The 15646-nt window shown below is 35.7% G+C and overlaps 5 protein-coding genes across 9 annotated transcripts; 2 read left to right on the top strand and 3 right to left on the bottom strand.

Annotated features, from left to right (window-relative positions):
• Window positions 1–349: 349 nt before the first annotated feature.
• On the top strand, window positions 350–4752 carry LOC17897677 (dihydrolipoyllysine-residue acetyltransferase component 3 of pyruvate dehydrogenase complex, mitochondrial). Its single transcript, XM_023790120.1, has 19 exons — window positions 350–617; window positions 913–1003; window positions 1133–1197; window positions 1323–1405; window positions 1515–1552; window positions 1900–1955; window positions 2038–2112; window positions 2197–2289; window positions 2437–2676; window positions 2763–2835; window positions 2950–3050; window positions 3141–3226; window positions 3308–3383; window positions 3463–3530; window positions 3595–3661; window positions 3740–3835; window positions 3909–4011; window positions 4114–4209; window positions 4285–4752. Exons 1-19 carry the CDS (start codon window positions 579–581, stop codon window positions 4353–4355), a joined length of 1617 nt encoding a protein of 538 aa, XP_023645888.1. The 5' UTR covers window positions 350–578; the 3' UTR covers window positions 4356–4752.
• Window positions 4753–5399: 647 nt separating this feature from the next.
• Window positions 5400–7064, top strand: LOC17899773 (60S ribosomal protein L18a-like protein). Of its 4 annotated transcripts, XM_023789982.1 has the most exons (6): window positions 5407–5480; window positions 5623–5786; window positions 5983–6058; window positions 6183–6303; window positions 6409–6526; window positions 6632–7064. In XM_023789982.1, the coding sequence occupies exons 3-6, from the start codon at window positions 6049–6051 to the stop codon at window positions 6692–6694; spliced, it is 312 nt and encodes a 103-aa protein (XP_023645750.1). In that variant the 5' UTR covers window positions 5407–5480; window positions 5623–5786; window positions 5983–6048; the 3' UTR covers window positions 6695–7064. The 4 variants fall into 4 exon arrangements, with proteins under 4 accessions (XP_006304279.2, XP_023645750.1, XP_006304278.2 ...); XM_006304217.2 differs by lacking the exon at window positions 5623–5786 and having other exon boundaries at window positions 5400–5480; XM_006304216.2 differs by lacking the exons at window positions 5407–5480; window positions 5623–5786 and adding an exon at window positions 5521–5558.
• Window positions 7065–7317: 253 nt separating this feature from the next.
• Window positions 7318–7995, bottom strand: LOC17899322 (leucine-rich repeat extensin-like protein 3). The gene has a single exon (XM_006303621.2). The coding sequence runs from the start codon at window positions 7903–7905 to the stop codon at window positions 7396–7398; it is 510 nt and encodes a 169-aa protein (XP_006303683.1). The 5' UTR covers window positions 7906–7995; the 3' UTR covers window positions 7318–7395.
• Window positions 7996–8471: 476 nt separating this feature from the next.
• LOC17899063 (ubiquitin-like protein ATG12A) lies at window positions 8472–9914 on the bottom strand. 2 transcript variants are annotated; one of them, XM_023790164.1, is made up of 6 exons: window positions 9841–9914; window positions 9616–9674; window positions 9275–9343; window positions 9109–9171; window positions 8934–9023; window positions 8472–8716 (listed from the first exon to the last, which is right to left on the bottom strand). In XM_023790164.1, the coding sequence occupies exons 1-5, from the start codon at window positions 9872–9874 to the stop codon at window positions 8964–8966; spliced, it is 285 nt and encodes a 94-aa protein (XP_023645932.1). In that variant the 5' UTR covers window positions 9875–9914; the 3' UTR covers window positions 8472–8716; window positions 8934–8963. The 2 variants fall into 2 exon arrangements, with proteins under 2 accessions (XP_023645932.1, XP_006304336.1); XM_006304274.2 differs by having other exon boundaries at window positions 8472–8708.
• Window positions 9915–14058: 4144 nt separating this feature from the next.
• On the bottom strand, window positions 14059–15431 carry LOC17898046 (protein BIG GRAIN 1-like B). The gene has a single exon (XM_006305017.2). It carries the CDS (start codon window positions 15288–15290, stop codon window positions 14151–14153), a length of 1140 nt encoding a protein of 379 aa, XP_006305079.1. The 5' UTR covers window positions 15291–15431; the 3' UTR covers window positions 14059–14150.
• Window positions 15432–15646: the final 215 nt, after the last annotated feature.

Below are 15646 nucleotides of genomic sequence, written 5' to 3'. Positions count from 1 at the left end.
TAATCGCGAAATTAAGAGGAAGAATCTGATCATTCGTGTATAATACCTGAGCTTCAGAGAAACCCAGTCGCAGTCGTCTCGTCTCGTCGGAGAAGAAGATGTAACTAACTCTATTTCCCGCTTTTTCAATTTCTTTTTTTCTATTTCCTTTTTTAGTTTCCAACTGCAAAATCGTAAAATATATAGCAATCCGAATGGGCCATATTAAGTTCTTAATGGGCTTATTTTGTTCCGGCCTATATAATCAACAAAGTCAACTTTAATCTCGTACGGTCGAGATTACGCTGCGACGATAGAGCCATTCAAACGCACTCTTTCTCTCTCTCTAAAGGTTTCAGTGTTTCACCAGTCACTGGTTCGTTCGGATCACATTATTCTCTCTCGCTGTCTTTTGGTTAATCAGAAAGCTGTGAGAAAACAAAAAATTAAATTGAAATTAAATAAACAAAAAAAAAAACCCTAACAGTGCAAACAAAAAGTTTCTTCTTCCTTCCTTAGCTTAGAACCAAAACACAGATAGAGAGAGAGAGGTGAGAAACGAGAATCGGATCGGCTGAAGCAGTTCCGATTACATACCAATGGCTTATGCGTCACGCATCATCAATCATTCCAAGAAGGTTATTGTTCCTCGATTTCCTTTTCTCCGATCATTTTGCTTTTTTTAATGTTTTTCACCGATCGTGGTATTTGAATTTGGGTTTCTGATTTCGAGATTCAAATGAAATTGTGGTTCTGCTGTTTTTGTGATAATATCTGGGATTCTTACTTTCCAAGTCACGAGCAATGTGCTGAATTTAGCTAGATTGATCATCCTGCCATCGTTTGTGATTTAATGGTTAGCTTGCTTCTTGGAGATGATTGAGATCTGTAACGCCGCCACTCATTTTTTTTTTTTCTTTTTTTTTTTTAAAGTTGAAGGATGTTTCGACTTTACTGCGCCGGGAACATGCTGCAACAGTCCGCAATTTCTCTAATACTAATCGAGCTCCTCTGAATAGAGAAGGTAAGTTTATCCTCCTGAGGTAGATTTCTTTTTCCAATTGCTCTTTTGTATGGTCCTATGGTTAGTATCTGTGAGACTCTCTTTGCTTGTTGCTTCAGTTTTTTCTTTTTTTTTTGTTATGGTGTGCAGATACTTTCAGTACCCGTCTTGGTTATTCCCCACTGGAGAGGATATCCAAATGTAGCACCAGCACTGTAAGTTTGTTGCTGCTCTCTGTATCTGTGTTGCAGCAGTGTCTCTTCTCATTGATCATGCTAACTAGTTAGTAAATACCTTAAGAGTATTATGTGGCCTTGATGTTCTTGATTCCATTATGTAGGTGCCAGTGTCCAGTTTTTCAACTGCGAGAACAAATCTAAATAGTGCAATGGGAAGGCCCATATTTGGCAAAGGATTTTCATGGTTCAGTCTCCTTCTCCTACTCTATGTGGCGGATATGTGTTAGCCTTAGCTGCCTGCTTGTGTAGATTCTTTTATTTCTAACTATAAGCTTATTTTTTCTGCATACCAGTTTGATGCAATCAGCTAGAGGATATTCATCGGCTTCAGGTAGTCAGCTTTTTCTCACAGACCTTTAAGTTTTATTATGAGCTTTTGTTCATTTTACTCTTGTAGTTTCCACCTTGCTCTTAGATATATTTTAGCTAAAGAGAATCTATGTCGCATTGCCCTTCATCTGGCCGTACGTGAGCAATATCAGATTTAATGAATTTCCTAGAAAAATGTCATTCCTGAATATGCTAATTCTGTATCTGCATAATGGTTTTAGGGCTTTATTGCAAAATCCTTGCTAAGACAATCGCATAGTGCTTAACTAATTGTGTAACTTGAGATTGCTAAATGGTATGAGCTTTACATTGGTTCATTTCACCTAGAATTTCTGAAATGTGTTTCAGATCTGCCTCCTCATCAAGAGATCGGGATGCCTTCTCTCTCGCCAACAATGACTGAGGCATGGACCTTAATTAAATTCTTGATCAAAACTTATGTTCGTTTATCTTTACCTTCTAATAAGCTGTTTTCCTAATTTTCAGGGTAACATTGCCAGGTGGCTGAAAAAAGAAGGTGATAAAGTTGCTCCTGGGGAAGTACTCTGTGAAGTTGAAACTGTAATGTCAATCTAGATTGATTCTCATCTCTGTATTTTTATTATCATGTTTTGGAAATAGCGCTAACTAGGTTATGTGCTGTAGGACAAAGCAACCGTCGAAATGGAATGCATGGAAGAGGGATATCTCGCCAAGATTGTAAAGGCGGAGGGTTCAAAAGAAATTCAAGTCGGCGAGGTATGAAAAAATTCTGGTTTCTGTAGAGTTATATATTATTATGGTTTCTTATGGAACTCGGGTATTGGTAGTAGGATCCACAGCCCATCTGTGGAAATATAAATGGAATTTTTTGGATCATGTCAAATTTCTTTTGCCTTCAAGTAGGTAATTGCTATTACAGTTGAAGATGAAGAGGACATTGGAAAGTTTAAAGATTACACCCCATCACCTACTGCTGATGCCGCTCCTACTAAAGCAGAACCAACTCCTGCCCCACCAAAGGAAGAGAAGGTCGAACAGCCATCATCGCCTCCTGAACCGAAGGCTTCCAAGCCTAGCGCACCTCCCACAGGAGAACGTGTTTTTGCTAGTCCTCTTGCAAGAAAGTTGGCAGAAGATAATAATGTTAGTATCACAGTGTTCTAAATATTATTTTTTCTATCTTAATCTTCCTCCTTACTTTTTCTTCTCATTGACTTTGAAAAAATCAGGTGCCTCTCTCAAACATCAAAGGCACTGGTCCTGAAGGACGGATAGTGAAGGCAGATATCGATGAGTACTTAGGTAAAAGTAACTCCTTGACTCTTCCTTTCATTTCTTTTTTCTTTCAGACCTTTCTTGCCTCTATTACAGTGTATCACTCATACTTGTGTCCTACTACATCTTCTAATGGTGCAGCGTCAAGTGGTAAAGGAGCTACTGCAAAGCCATCTAAGTCAACTGATTCTAAGGTTCCAGCTTTGGACTATGTTGACATCCCTCATTCTCAGATACGAAAGGTAAAACCTACATAACCCTTGCAGTCTTGTTAAGCCAGTTTCGATTTATCCAAGGATTCTGAAACTTCTTTAACTTTATAATTTTGACAGGTCACAGCCTCACGTTTGGCATTCTCAAAGCAAACTATACCTCACTATTACTTAACCGTCGATACATGTGTTGACAAACTTATGGGGTAAGTATTAAGTCTGGGATGATTTATTTTAAGTCGCTATCAATGGGTAAGTTAGACAATGCTATTTTTTTTTATATGCAGTCTGAGGAGTCAGCTTAATTCATTCCAAGAGGCTTCTGGTGGGAAACGGATATCTATCAATGATCTTGTTGTTAAGGTACATCTTACTTGTGTATACTTAACATGCAAAAGCCAATAGATCTTCTAAAATATCCTACCATCTTCATGCAATTTAGGCTGCTGCATTAGCTCTCAGAAAAGTACCTCAGTGCAATAGTTCATGGACTGACGATTACATCCGCCAGTAAGTACATTGATAATCTTTTGAATATATATGGGGTAGCAAACATCTTAACCTTTCTCTATAGGTTTAAAAATGTGAACATCAACGTCGCAGTGCAGACAGAAAACGGGCTCTATGTCCCTGTTGTGAAGGTGTGTGCAAAATAATGTTTAACGCTTCGCTGTAGCAAAACTTCAGATTGCTGAATCATGTCAAATTCTTGATCCCAGGACGCAGACAAGAAGGGTCTGTCCACAATTGGACAAGAAGTTCGGTTATTGGCTCAAAAAGCAAAAGAGAACAGCTTAAAGCCAGAAGATTATGAGGTGAGAGAATTTATTAGCTTAACTCACAAATCATATCTTTCAATAAACAGGCTAATATCTTCGTTTTTCTCAGGGAGGAACATTTACGGTCTCTAACTTGGGAGGACCTTTTGGCATCAAGCAATTCTGTGCAGTCGTTAATCCACCTCAAGCCGCCATTCTAGCAGTCGGATCCGGTAAGCTCTCTCTCACTGCAGAACAGGGTTTTTTACTACCTTTGCCAAAGATCCAATAACCGATTCATGTTGTGTCTGATTCTTTTTTATAAAAAAAAACAGCTGAAAAGAGAGTAGTCCCTGGTAACGGTCCAGATCAGTTCAACTTTGCTTCTTACATGCCTGTTACACTGAGCTGTGACCATCGTGTAGTAGACGGTAATCTGGTTCTTTTATCATCATGAATTCATTCATCATATAATTGTATAAATCTAATCTTCTTCTTTGTTGCAGGTGCCATTGGAGCTGAATGGTTAAAATCATTTAAGGGATACATCGAGAACCCTGAATCTATGTTGCTCTAAAAGAGAACCACACAATTGAAAACAGACATCAAAGCTCGTAAGGGTCTCTGAGCTCGCATTTCTCTGGTTTAACACTCTGTACCAATTAGATTTCTCTTTTGTTTTCGTAAGTTGAAAATCTAAGTTTCTTTTGGGGGTTTTTTTAAAAAAGTGAATGGCTTAAAAGATTTGTGTTTTATCTGAATAAAAATATGGGTGGGATTCAGAATTTCTCTACTGTAAACATGAGTTTTAGGAAATTCTTTGCTGGTTCTAACTTCTAAGTGTTGTTGATGGAGGGCGGTGAAACAAATCCCATTAATTTATACAATTGTTAAATCTTTTTTTTGAGCTACCCCATATCATATGGGATGGGTTTTGTAACCGTACCTGATACAAATAGATTTGATTTGAGTAAGTCACGTAATCTATATTTTCCAAAACAACAATTCTCTTTACTATCTTCAACATCTGAATGGCAAAAGCTATGTGATTAAGCAAAAGAGTCCATCCAATACAGTAGTGTTGTTATTCAAAGTCACTATATTAAATCATTGGGGTTTCCCATGTGGTATACAAATTAACGTTGCGATTTTCCTCAATAGCGACGAAAGAGCGGAAAAAAATATTGGTGCGGTTGTTCCGATACATGTCGTTGTTCCAAGTGTTGTTGCTTGGTCATAATCGCAAGACCAAAATCCCAAAAATTTCTGCTGAAACCAAAGTTAGGTTTTAACATAGATCTAGTGATCTACTCAAAGTTCGAGAGATTTTTGAGAATTTTCGAAACTAAAACATTCTAGATTTCTTTTCCTTTTCATATTCATTGTAATTATTTTTTTTCTGATTAATTTGATGAAATAGTAATATTTGACACTTTTGTGTTGGATTTGTATTTTTTTTTCTGCGTCAAAATCCATTATATATCTTTGTCAGCCATTATTATACAACCAAAATAATAAAATTAAATATCTATAAAAATCTCCAGCAAACGACGAAAACGAAATAAACAAATAAATAAATACACTCGACCGGAAAAAAAAAACAAATAAATAAATACAACAATTTGAGAAGAACCAAAAAAAACGTTTGGCAACGAAAGCCAAGAATCTCTCTTGCCGACGGTCACGCTCGCGAATCTCTCAGGCAATCTCTCTTTCTCTTTCTGTCTCTGTCTCTCTCTCTCTCTCTCAGAGGAAACAACCTTTTTTTTTGCATTTTCTGGTGATTTTTCCCCCTCCCTCGTTTAATTTTATACTAAGAAAAATTCGTCCTTTTTTTCTCCCAGGATCAATAGGGTTTTGCTTGTTTTTTTCCTTGATTGCTTACTTCTGGAAACGCTCAGACTTCTACGGCTTATGTAATTTCGCTCCTTTGTATTGGATCATCAGAGTTTTGGATTATCTTAGGGAATGTAGATTTTCTAAGATTTCTCCTGAATGTTTCGTTCTTGTTAGTCATGATCCCTCCCTCAAGACTTCTATTTGAAAATTCCTCTGCTTGACATTGGTTGCTTTTTGATATCTGTATAAAAATCTCAGCTTTGTCTTTCTTACATAAAAAAAAAAAAGCTTCTGCCTTTATCACATTTTCTATCTGAGACAATGCGTAAACAACTCTGTGTATCTTTTTCTGATTGATGTTTCAGGTTACTTGGTGGGAGGGAGTTTATATTGGCCTTACAAAATATACCTACCATTGCACTTCTTTCGCCATGACTGCGAGTAAAATTCACAAAATTTTGGTCCTTTCTCTTCTAGTGTTTTTATGATTCTTGTGACAAACATTATTTGGGTGTTTGTCTCTTACTGTTGAGTTCCTTGTGAATGTTGGAAAATTTGTTACTAGATTTAGAGGAACAAAAGAAAGGAAAGTATATTCTTATCCGTGACCGTGATGGTGAGGACTCTGAGTTAGGACTTTTCTATAAGCCCCTTCCTTGCTTTGGTTGTGGAATTGGATGGTTCTCGTGAGTATAACACCTCTCACTCACTCTATTTTCTGTTCTTATTTATTGTGGCTTTTGGATATATTGTCTTTGCTGAAGCTGATTCTTTTTACCTGTTTATGCTAGGTTTCTTCTTGGATTTGTCTTCCCATTAGCGTGGTACATTGCAACGTTTCTATACTTGATCAACTATTACCGTAGAGATCCACGGGAAAGATCTGGTCTTGCTGCCTCTGCTATAGCTGTGAGTTATTGGATCCAATGCATTCTCCTCGAGTTTCTTCAAAATGACAAATATTGTAAAAGAGGATTTACCAACTTATCTATTTTGCTTAAAAATTGTTTGCAGGCTTTGATATTCTCTGTTGCACTTGTGATCACCGTGCTTGTGCTTGTTTTCTCTGGTCGCTAGAGCCTTTTCACGCTTTGCACATTCTTTCTGAGCTTCAAAGGAAAACAACTTCAAGTCTGTTTCCACAACAAGTAAAAATATTCAATTTGATGAAGAGTATCAGTTTTGAAGAGAAGGTTCTGCTAGTTCTTTTTAGCATCAAACTTTGGTTTGCTTTGTACATAAGTTTATACTTTTAAACAATGGAAATGAAATATTTAGCTCTTGGAGATCTATGTAGTTTCAGGCTTGTTTGTTGTTCGCGTTGGAACCTTTAAGCCAGGGTTATGTCTGGCGCTTATCTTCCTTCTTCAAAGTCTTTTCTTTCTTTCTTATTGTACCTTAAGAAACATAGAAAAGAATGGAACAAAGTAAAGAAGCTTTGCCTCTATGTCTATTATTGTTTCAATCATCATCTCAATCACCATCTCATCATCATCATTTCATAAAAGCTGCACGTTGGACATCACATCCAAAGATTGCAGAAAGTAGGTCATTTAAAGAACCATAACCAACCAAGCCAAGATAATGGTGCAAACCAAACCATTTGGTGAATCAGATTAATCTTGGAAAGAACAAACACATGAGACTCCTGAAACAATTTTACATGAGAGTTGAAACAATTGCAATTTTCTTTCCTCCTAAGACATTCTCCTTTCTAATCGTCACTCTAATAGATGGCCAAATGGATTAACGTATATCCAGTAATAATGGTTAGAATCTCAATTAGTGTCTTTCAAGTTAAGAAGCTGGTTTCTCTTGAAAACCAAGAAGACAACAACGATGACCTGCAACATTGCTACTATCCCAACAAAGACTAGTCCCACAGTCTTCCCTCTGTTTAATCCACCTCTCTTTGATTTCTCCGGAGGCCTGGGTGGAGGCGGAAACCGCCGTGGCTGATTCTTATGGGGAGGGGGTTGCGACCTCGGTGGTGGTCGAGATGGCGGAGGCGGAGAAGACACAGGCTGGATTGTCTCCGTGACTGGAGGAGGCGGTGGAGAAATGCCTGGTTCAGCAGTCACATTGACAGGTGACGGTGGAGGAGGAGGCGGAGGTGGTGGTGGAGGAGGAGGAGGAGGAGGTGGCGGCGGAGGCGGAGGCGGAGGAGATTGTAGAATAGGAGGTGGTTCTTGTGATTCGACGAGGAGGAAACTGTGAATGGTGAGAAACAGAGAGAGAACCAAAATAATGAAGCTCCGAGATCTGAAGAGACAATGCAGAAAACCCATTTTTACATGTGATTGAATCAGAAAACGGTCTTCTCTGTCTTCGTCACCGGAATCAAAGTGTGTGCGTCATCTGTAGGAAAAACACATAACTTTCTCTGTTTTGTCGGAAATTACAAGTCTCCGTTTGAAACCAGATTTCACGATAGATTAATATTCAGAAGGAACACCAGTCTCCATAGAAAATGGATGTCACGATGGATTTGTTTGGTGCAAAAATTGACCCCTTTGGGAGAGATGGTAAAATTTTCCCGGGAAAATTCAGAGAGGGAATAACGGATTAAGGCTAAATATGGTGAAAATTAGAAAGTTAGTTAATTTTCCGGTAAGAAACTGTTTGGATTTTACAAGTTATATAATTCTAACAAATTTTGTTTGATTAAAAAACAAAACTAATAACTGTTCCTTTGTTATTTTTGTTATTGCATCGAAGAAGTTAATTATATTTACTTAGAAGTTTTTGTCACCAAGATTTTACTATATAGACTTTTGTTCCAAGTTTTTATTGTTTACGGTTTACCCATTCACCTACAAAAAAAAATAAGCATAAAAAACAAAGATACAGTATATGCAGAGATAAAAATGTTTCAACGCTCCTTTGGAATCTCTGAGAACTGAACAAAGAAACTTTTTTGCCCGATGAAAATCGCATGCGAGATTGACAATCTATCGTTTTGAATTTTTATATGGTCTTTATGTACATGTATGTAAGGTAAAAGTATCAATTCCATCGCCCGATTATGTACATACAGCAACTTTCATCAGAATGTCTTCTTTCCCAACAAAGCAAAGCATCTAGCGTGACCCTGAAAAGCTTAAGATATAATTGAAAAGCTTAAGCTCATATACGATTCGCTCATCATCATCAGTTATGTTATAGATATGACTTCGATTTTTGGTTAAAACAACTTATGGAATTGAAGAAACCAGAATGCAAAGTTGAAGTTCAATACAAGACGCATGGCATCGATGTTTTGTAGATCATTGAAACCGGAAAAGGAAGAGAGTAAGAGTAAAAAGAGTGTGCTTACACAGCTTGAGACTTTTGTAGTAATTTGGTTTTATCCCCATGCCATGGAACAAGCATAGTTTACCACCAGTTTACCATCAAATCCAAAGTTCTGTAAATACCAATCCAGAACCATGTTATAAGCAATAGAAACAGAGATTCTTGATCCACAAACACAGAGATTAGAGAAGACTTACGTTATAAAGATCAATCACTGATTCATCAGGATTCGGCGAGAACGCACTATTCACATAAACAAACTTTTACCAACAAAAGAGCAATGTCAGACAGATAATCGCATTCTAAGCTTTTTATTATAAGATTCAATACACAATAGAGAGAAGAAGCTGTGTGTTAATATACCAATGAGTCAGAATGAAGCTGTCTTCTTAGAAAGTCAATCACTTTAGCAAATTTATCCGTTCCTGGAATCTGTTACATGTCGCAATCGCAGAACATTAACAACACAAAGATCACAAGTATGAATGATTTTGCCAAAAATTGTGAACTGGGAAGCCAATATTAACAAAAAACAAGACAATAGGCTGAAAGCACTAAAATTTCAACTCAAAACCTCATATCAACACCCTAATTCATCAAAGTTAAAGCCAAATATATACAAAATATTCAAACATGAGATGATCGATTACAGAAGAACTGATCAAACAAAACCCTAATTTGCGAGGAAGGTGACAAGAGTCTACCTTGAATTTAGACTGTTTGAGAATAGGAGCACCTCCAGTAGCTCTCAGATGAACAACAACTGTAAGAGAGAAATATAAACAAACACTAGAGTCTATCAAATCCCAAGTCATACGACATAGAAATCTTCAACATATACAAATTCCCTTTTCCTATTTGAACTGATATGTATCGAAGGGTTCGATCGATTTAATCTCCTAATTACATGGATTAATCAAAAGACTCACCTTTCCGAACAGAGCTCGGCGACTCCGTCGCCATTGGTGGTTTTGCGTAGCTGATGAAGAAAAACGTTACTCTGTTGTTTTCTTTCCGTCTATTTCAGGAAAACAAATTGAGGTTACGTTTTGGGCTTTTAAAGCCCTTATTAGATTGGGCTTTATATTAATTATCATCCCCCCCCCCCTTTGAAAAAAAAAAAAATTTCATTCTACTTTTTGTTTTTGTTAATTACCATATATTTAAATTAAAATCAACTTTCAATTGTAGCTAATGATATATTAATATTTAGATCAATTGTTTTTGGGATATGGTACGATAAATTTTGAATATTTATACCTGTATCGGATGATGTAAACGGAGTTTAATTTTTCTTACCTTTTGTTTATTTCGTTTAAGCATAATTTTTTAAATTAATTTTAACCAAAACCAAAACAAAAAAAAAAAATCGGAGAAAAATGATTTAGGTAACATTTTTTCTAGTACAAATCTTCGAGTAATTTTTTTTTTTAATAAAAATTAAATTGCGTACTTGAAAATATCATTTTCTTTGTCTATATCTCAACTTGTAGCATATGAAAAAAAAAAAAGGAAAGAAAAAAAGAAATAGCAAAAAGACAAAAACAATAATTGTGGCGATAGAGATGATCAGAGTGTTTTGTTTTGGACTAATCAATCGACCAACAAACAGCAACAGCGACAATTCATTTGTCTTAATTCAATCCAAAGCTGATGCATCTGGTCATTAATTATATAACCTAAACGTTGTTGTTGTTGTTGTATCTTTCCAAATTCAGCATTATTGAAATCGCAAGTTAGGTCTAACTTCTTCACACGACGAATGATTAACCTACCTACATATTCCATTATTGGCACTATCAATAATCACTAAGTATTGTATCTACATTTACCCATTTAACTTTACTTATAAAAATTATTGGGATCAAACATAATGTAAGCATATTCCTTCTATAATGAATACATAAAAACAAAAAAAAACAAAAAAAAAAACAAAAAAAGAAAGGAAGAAGAAGAAGAAGTGGAGAGGAGAAGAGAGAGAGAGATGTTAATACGACGCCGTGTCGTCTCTTTTAGACAAAAGCTGCAAATCTGTGACTGACTGACAATCATATTCTTGGGGATCTAAACAAAACATTCTTCTTTTTCTCTTTTTTGTTTTGTTTTTAAATAGAATATATAATCTTATAATTATCAAATGTAGTTGTACATAGCATTTTAATTTTAATATATGTTAACCTCACACACGGAAAAAAACAAATTAATTCAGTTAGCAATTTAGATTTGGATTTTTTTATTTTTTTTGACATCAGATTTGGATTTATTAACACTATTTTCCTTCATTCATGTTAATTTTTTATTCCATAATAAAATGATTCCTTTACTTATTTTATTTTGAATTTAAAATATGTTTACAAAAAAAAAAATGTTGTGTCAAAAATATCAGTTTTGATATTTATTTTTTATTTATTTTTAAACAGATATATTTACAGTTTCAAATTCTGTCAATGCTAAAATTTGAACAACGGACAAAATTGTCAAAAAAAGCTCTTGATTTCTCTTTTTTTTTTTTAGATTTTCTTTTTTAACACCAGGCTCTTGAACCTCATGTTTAACATATTTCAGAAGAAGAAATAAAGTCAATTGGTCATATTTTGACTATATTTGTGAAAGGAAATAATGGAGGAGTACTGTTACTAGTACAGTATTTTCTTTTCAAACTTGTCCCACACAGGTGACGTGTGAAACAAAACAAAAAGAGTTAGGAGGAGTTCACACGTGTGCACGCGCGACAACCACAAGACATAAACTGGCCACCCGTCACGTGCGGGCTAAAGTCATATCCACTTGTTTTGGTCTCTCCACGTGCCCCCTCTTTATTCGTTTCCTCTTCTGTCTCTTTCGTTTTTTTTCTTTTCTCCAAAACCATCAGATATGTTTGTTTCGTAAGTCGTAACTAAATCGTAATACGGAGTTACGGACCATATCATTCATTTTTAAACACGTAGAAACATTGATTATATCATGTTTGATCCATTCACCCGAATTTGTTGATATTATATATGAACAACTAATATCCAATTAAGTATTAATAATCAACAAATGGACAAGAGATTCGTCTCAGAACCAAACTAGTCGTCGTCGTCTGCTTAATTTTGGTCCGATACAACATCTTTAGCTAACGTTTTACCTATATATTCACGGAACTATTTGTGGTTTCCATCAAATTAAGCTAGACATTGTGAGTGATGAGTGCATGAGAATGACGAGTCGTGCATGCATGGGTTGTTATATGTATTATGTATATATGGGCACATGCTATGCCCCTTCACTCTTTAATTTATTATATCAGATACACGTAATTTTTATGGCATAGTTTTATATACGATACGTAGCTGTCTTATTGCTTTTATTGATTGCTATGTTCACCAGCTTCTTGCTTATTATAGTTGTCGCCACCTGAAAGATACAATCTACATTTATATTTCTTGTATAAGCGCGATTGTGCGCGGATACAAATTAAATTGTGTTACTTGGGTTTGATAATTAGTTATAGTGGAATTAATTAAGGTTGCAATATAATTTAATGGAAACTATGTTAATTTATCGTATTTGTGTTTAAGTAAAGTGGTCTTATATGTTGTTCCCTTTGTATAGGAATTTTTTGGTTTTTTTTTTTCTGGCCACGGATTACCCCTTTTGCTCTTCTTAATTGTTTCATACTTTAATAAAGTGTACTTATCAAATTAAGAATGTTTGAATAGCTTTATTAAGGGTATCGTATCATACTGCTATGATTAGGCCATTATTTAACCATTATTTATTTATGTACATATATGATGAACTCATATTTGGATCCCTACTAAATAACTATAACTAGTATTACTTCGAGATGCATAGTGTAAATAACTGTAGAACTATTAGGACCATTTGGAAATATTTAAGTGTTTAACATACATGATGGTATATATGTTAGTTTTTGAGTACCATGCGTATTAAAGGTGTAATTTAGAAATATACGAGAACATCATTCATATAATCCAAATTGTGATCTTGAAGTCGCACTTGGGACAAAATTAAACAAGCCAATGAAATCCAGAAAGCAAATAAAGAAGAAGATTAAAACGTTAGTAAAAAAGGAGAGAATCAAATTATTGGATACTCTTGTCCATGACATTTGAGACCATGTCTCTTTCACTCTTGTCCCCCTATATCTCTGTTTATCATAATTGGTATTTAGTAACATCAAATCATATATTCTTACTTTCCTATATTATATTTTTTATAAAGTATGCGTCAAAGAAAGTAAAACAACAGAAGCATTGGTAACTGAATTCTCCAACTTGGGAGAGATTGTTATATGTGTGACGAGTGAAATTAAAACGATCTGGTTAAAAAACTTTAAAAATTTAATTACCTCATTCAATGTAAACTATTTCGTTTTAAATTATCAATTTAACATCTATAGAAATCACATGGTGGTTTTGATAGGTGACATTAAGAACAGTTGAACAAATAATACAGTTTTTATTTTTACCAATTATAAAAATTATTAAAAAAAAATTCTTCTTTTTTTTTTTTTTTTTACAATTTTGCACTATTCCATAAAAATTTACCGTTCTCACTTACAACTTTTTTTACAAATTTGAGTACGTTAACAATCAGACCCAGTATCTATTACGATAATGTTTACTGCTACTTATACACATTAAAAATATTTGTAATTTTTACTGTAGTTAGGATATAAACATAACTCCATTTTCTGATTGGTTTGGTAATCCAAGAAAACAATATAAATAGATATAAAATAATTTGAAGTTACAAAACCAATAATATATACTTATATATATATATATATATAAGTATATATATTTGAAAACATATATATACTTATATTTATGGGTGGATCCCATCAGGTGACATGATAAAAAAAATTCAACTTCCCTTTGCTGTATGAATTGATGACAAAGGTTAGAAAATCTGACTTTTGCTTTATTTTTAATTTTCAACTCTTCTTCTTCAATGATCAAACATGTTCGTTCGTCTCTGGCGCCCTCTTGATTTCGAAGTTGTAATTTAAGTTACAATCCAAATTATAAAATTTGAGATGATTCAATGATCCAATCCAATTAGTAATACAAACAAAAAACTCACAAGTTACGTACTCGGAACATACTAAAAACGAAAGACTATTATAACACACTGTATGATATAACCTCTCTCACTCAGAAAATGCTTTAATAATTATATTAATCCACCCCAAATTAAATGAAAGTAATTAAATTGTAACTATTATTAATCATCGTGAAACAATACGAGTCGTGTTTAACCGAGTGGTTTCGTAAACTGGAAGCTCTTCTCGATACCTACTATCGATTCCTATAGCCGATAAGTTATCCAATTCGAACAGATCAGAGCTCGTGCAACTCAACGCATCATCCTCCTCCTCCTCTTCATCTTCTTGATCATGTTTCTTCTGGTACGTTCTCATGAGTTCTTTAGCTGCTTCTATTATACGACGGTTCTCTTCCATGACTCGGATCTCTAGAGTATCAAAGTTTTGATGATGATGATGATGGGAGCGAGTGCTGGATTCATATTCACGTTCGTTGTTTCCGTACAATTTGCTGTTGTTGTTGTTCTTGTACTTGGCGTTGGAGGAGTCTTCGTCGAAGATGACGTTGACGGGACAAAACCGTACGGACCGTTTAGATTTCTCGCTGGAAGACGGAGTTTTACTCAAGCAAGATCTGGAGAATGAGGACGCGGAGGAGCACGTGGTGGTTGTAGATGGCGCCGCGGCTGTGGAGTTGTTGACGGTGGAAGTGTTGATTTTATTAAGCTTCTTGGTGTTTCCGGCGCCGGTGAAAATGGAGTTGAGAAAAGTGGCGAGACGACCGCCGGGGGAAATGGGTTGTTTGACTTTCTTCAAATCGGTGTAGATCTTCAAAGCTTTTGATTTCGTTTTGAGGAAGCTCCCATGTTCTTGTTTATTAGTGCTGTTAGGTCGGTGAGCCTGAGGAGATCGTTCGACGGTGGTTCGAATGGGTTTGGGATGAGAAAGAGCGGGAGAGGACTTAGATCGTCTGTAGAAAGACTCAGACTCGGAAGAGGAGAAGCCGCCGCTAGAGTCGGAGGAGCTTGACGTAGTAGTAGAGGAGTGCTTGAAGAAAACAGGTTTTTTAAGATTCTTGGATCTGATGAAATCGTCGGCGGTAGTGCGGCGGTTGGAAGAAGAAGGAACGCGAGACGTGTCATCGCGGCTCTGATGGTGCTTGGTCTTTCTCATGGAGGAGAGGTCAGTGGAAGAGGAAGTGTCGTCGATGGAGCGGTAGATTTGGTCGAGGAGAGAAGAGGAGAAAGAAGGATGACGATGGTTGCGGAGACGGTAGTGGTGGTGGAGGTCTAAATTAGGTTCGTTAAAGTTCCAAGGATCCATGAGAAGAGAAGAAGTGATGATTCTTTATAGAGGAAGAAGGGAATGATAGTGTTGGGAGTCTGGTGAGGAATGATTAAGAGAGAGAGAGAGTGAGAGAGTGAAGAAGAGAGAAGAAGGGGAACGCACGCTCTGTTTCTTTGTGTTCTGCTTTCAGAGAGATAGAGAGAGAGAGTGTGTTGTGTTTGTGTAGTAATGTGAATGTGTGAGAGGAAGAAGGAAGAAAGAGGTCTTATCAGAAATATATTATTATTTATTGCCACGTGTTATTTTCTTTTCTTTTATTAAATTGTTTTTTTCTTATTTTGGTGGAATTGGCTGCCAGGTTGGAAAAGAGTTGTTGGCAACAGATTTCTTTT

The sequence above is a fragment of the Capsella rubella genome, unplaced genomic scaffold, assembly GCF_000375325.1.
Source record: "Capsella rubella cultivar Monte Gargano unplaced genomic scaffold, Caprub1_0 scaffold_1, whole genome shotgun sequence".
Classification (NCBI taxonomy): domain Eukaryota; kingdom Viridiplantae; phylum Streptophyta; class Magnoliopsida; order Brassicales; family Brassicaceae; genus Capsella; species Capsella rubella.
The sequence above is the reverse complement of the archived record's forward strand: the minus strand, read 5'-3'. Positions and strand labels throughout refer to the sequence as shown.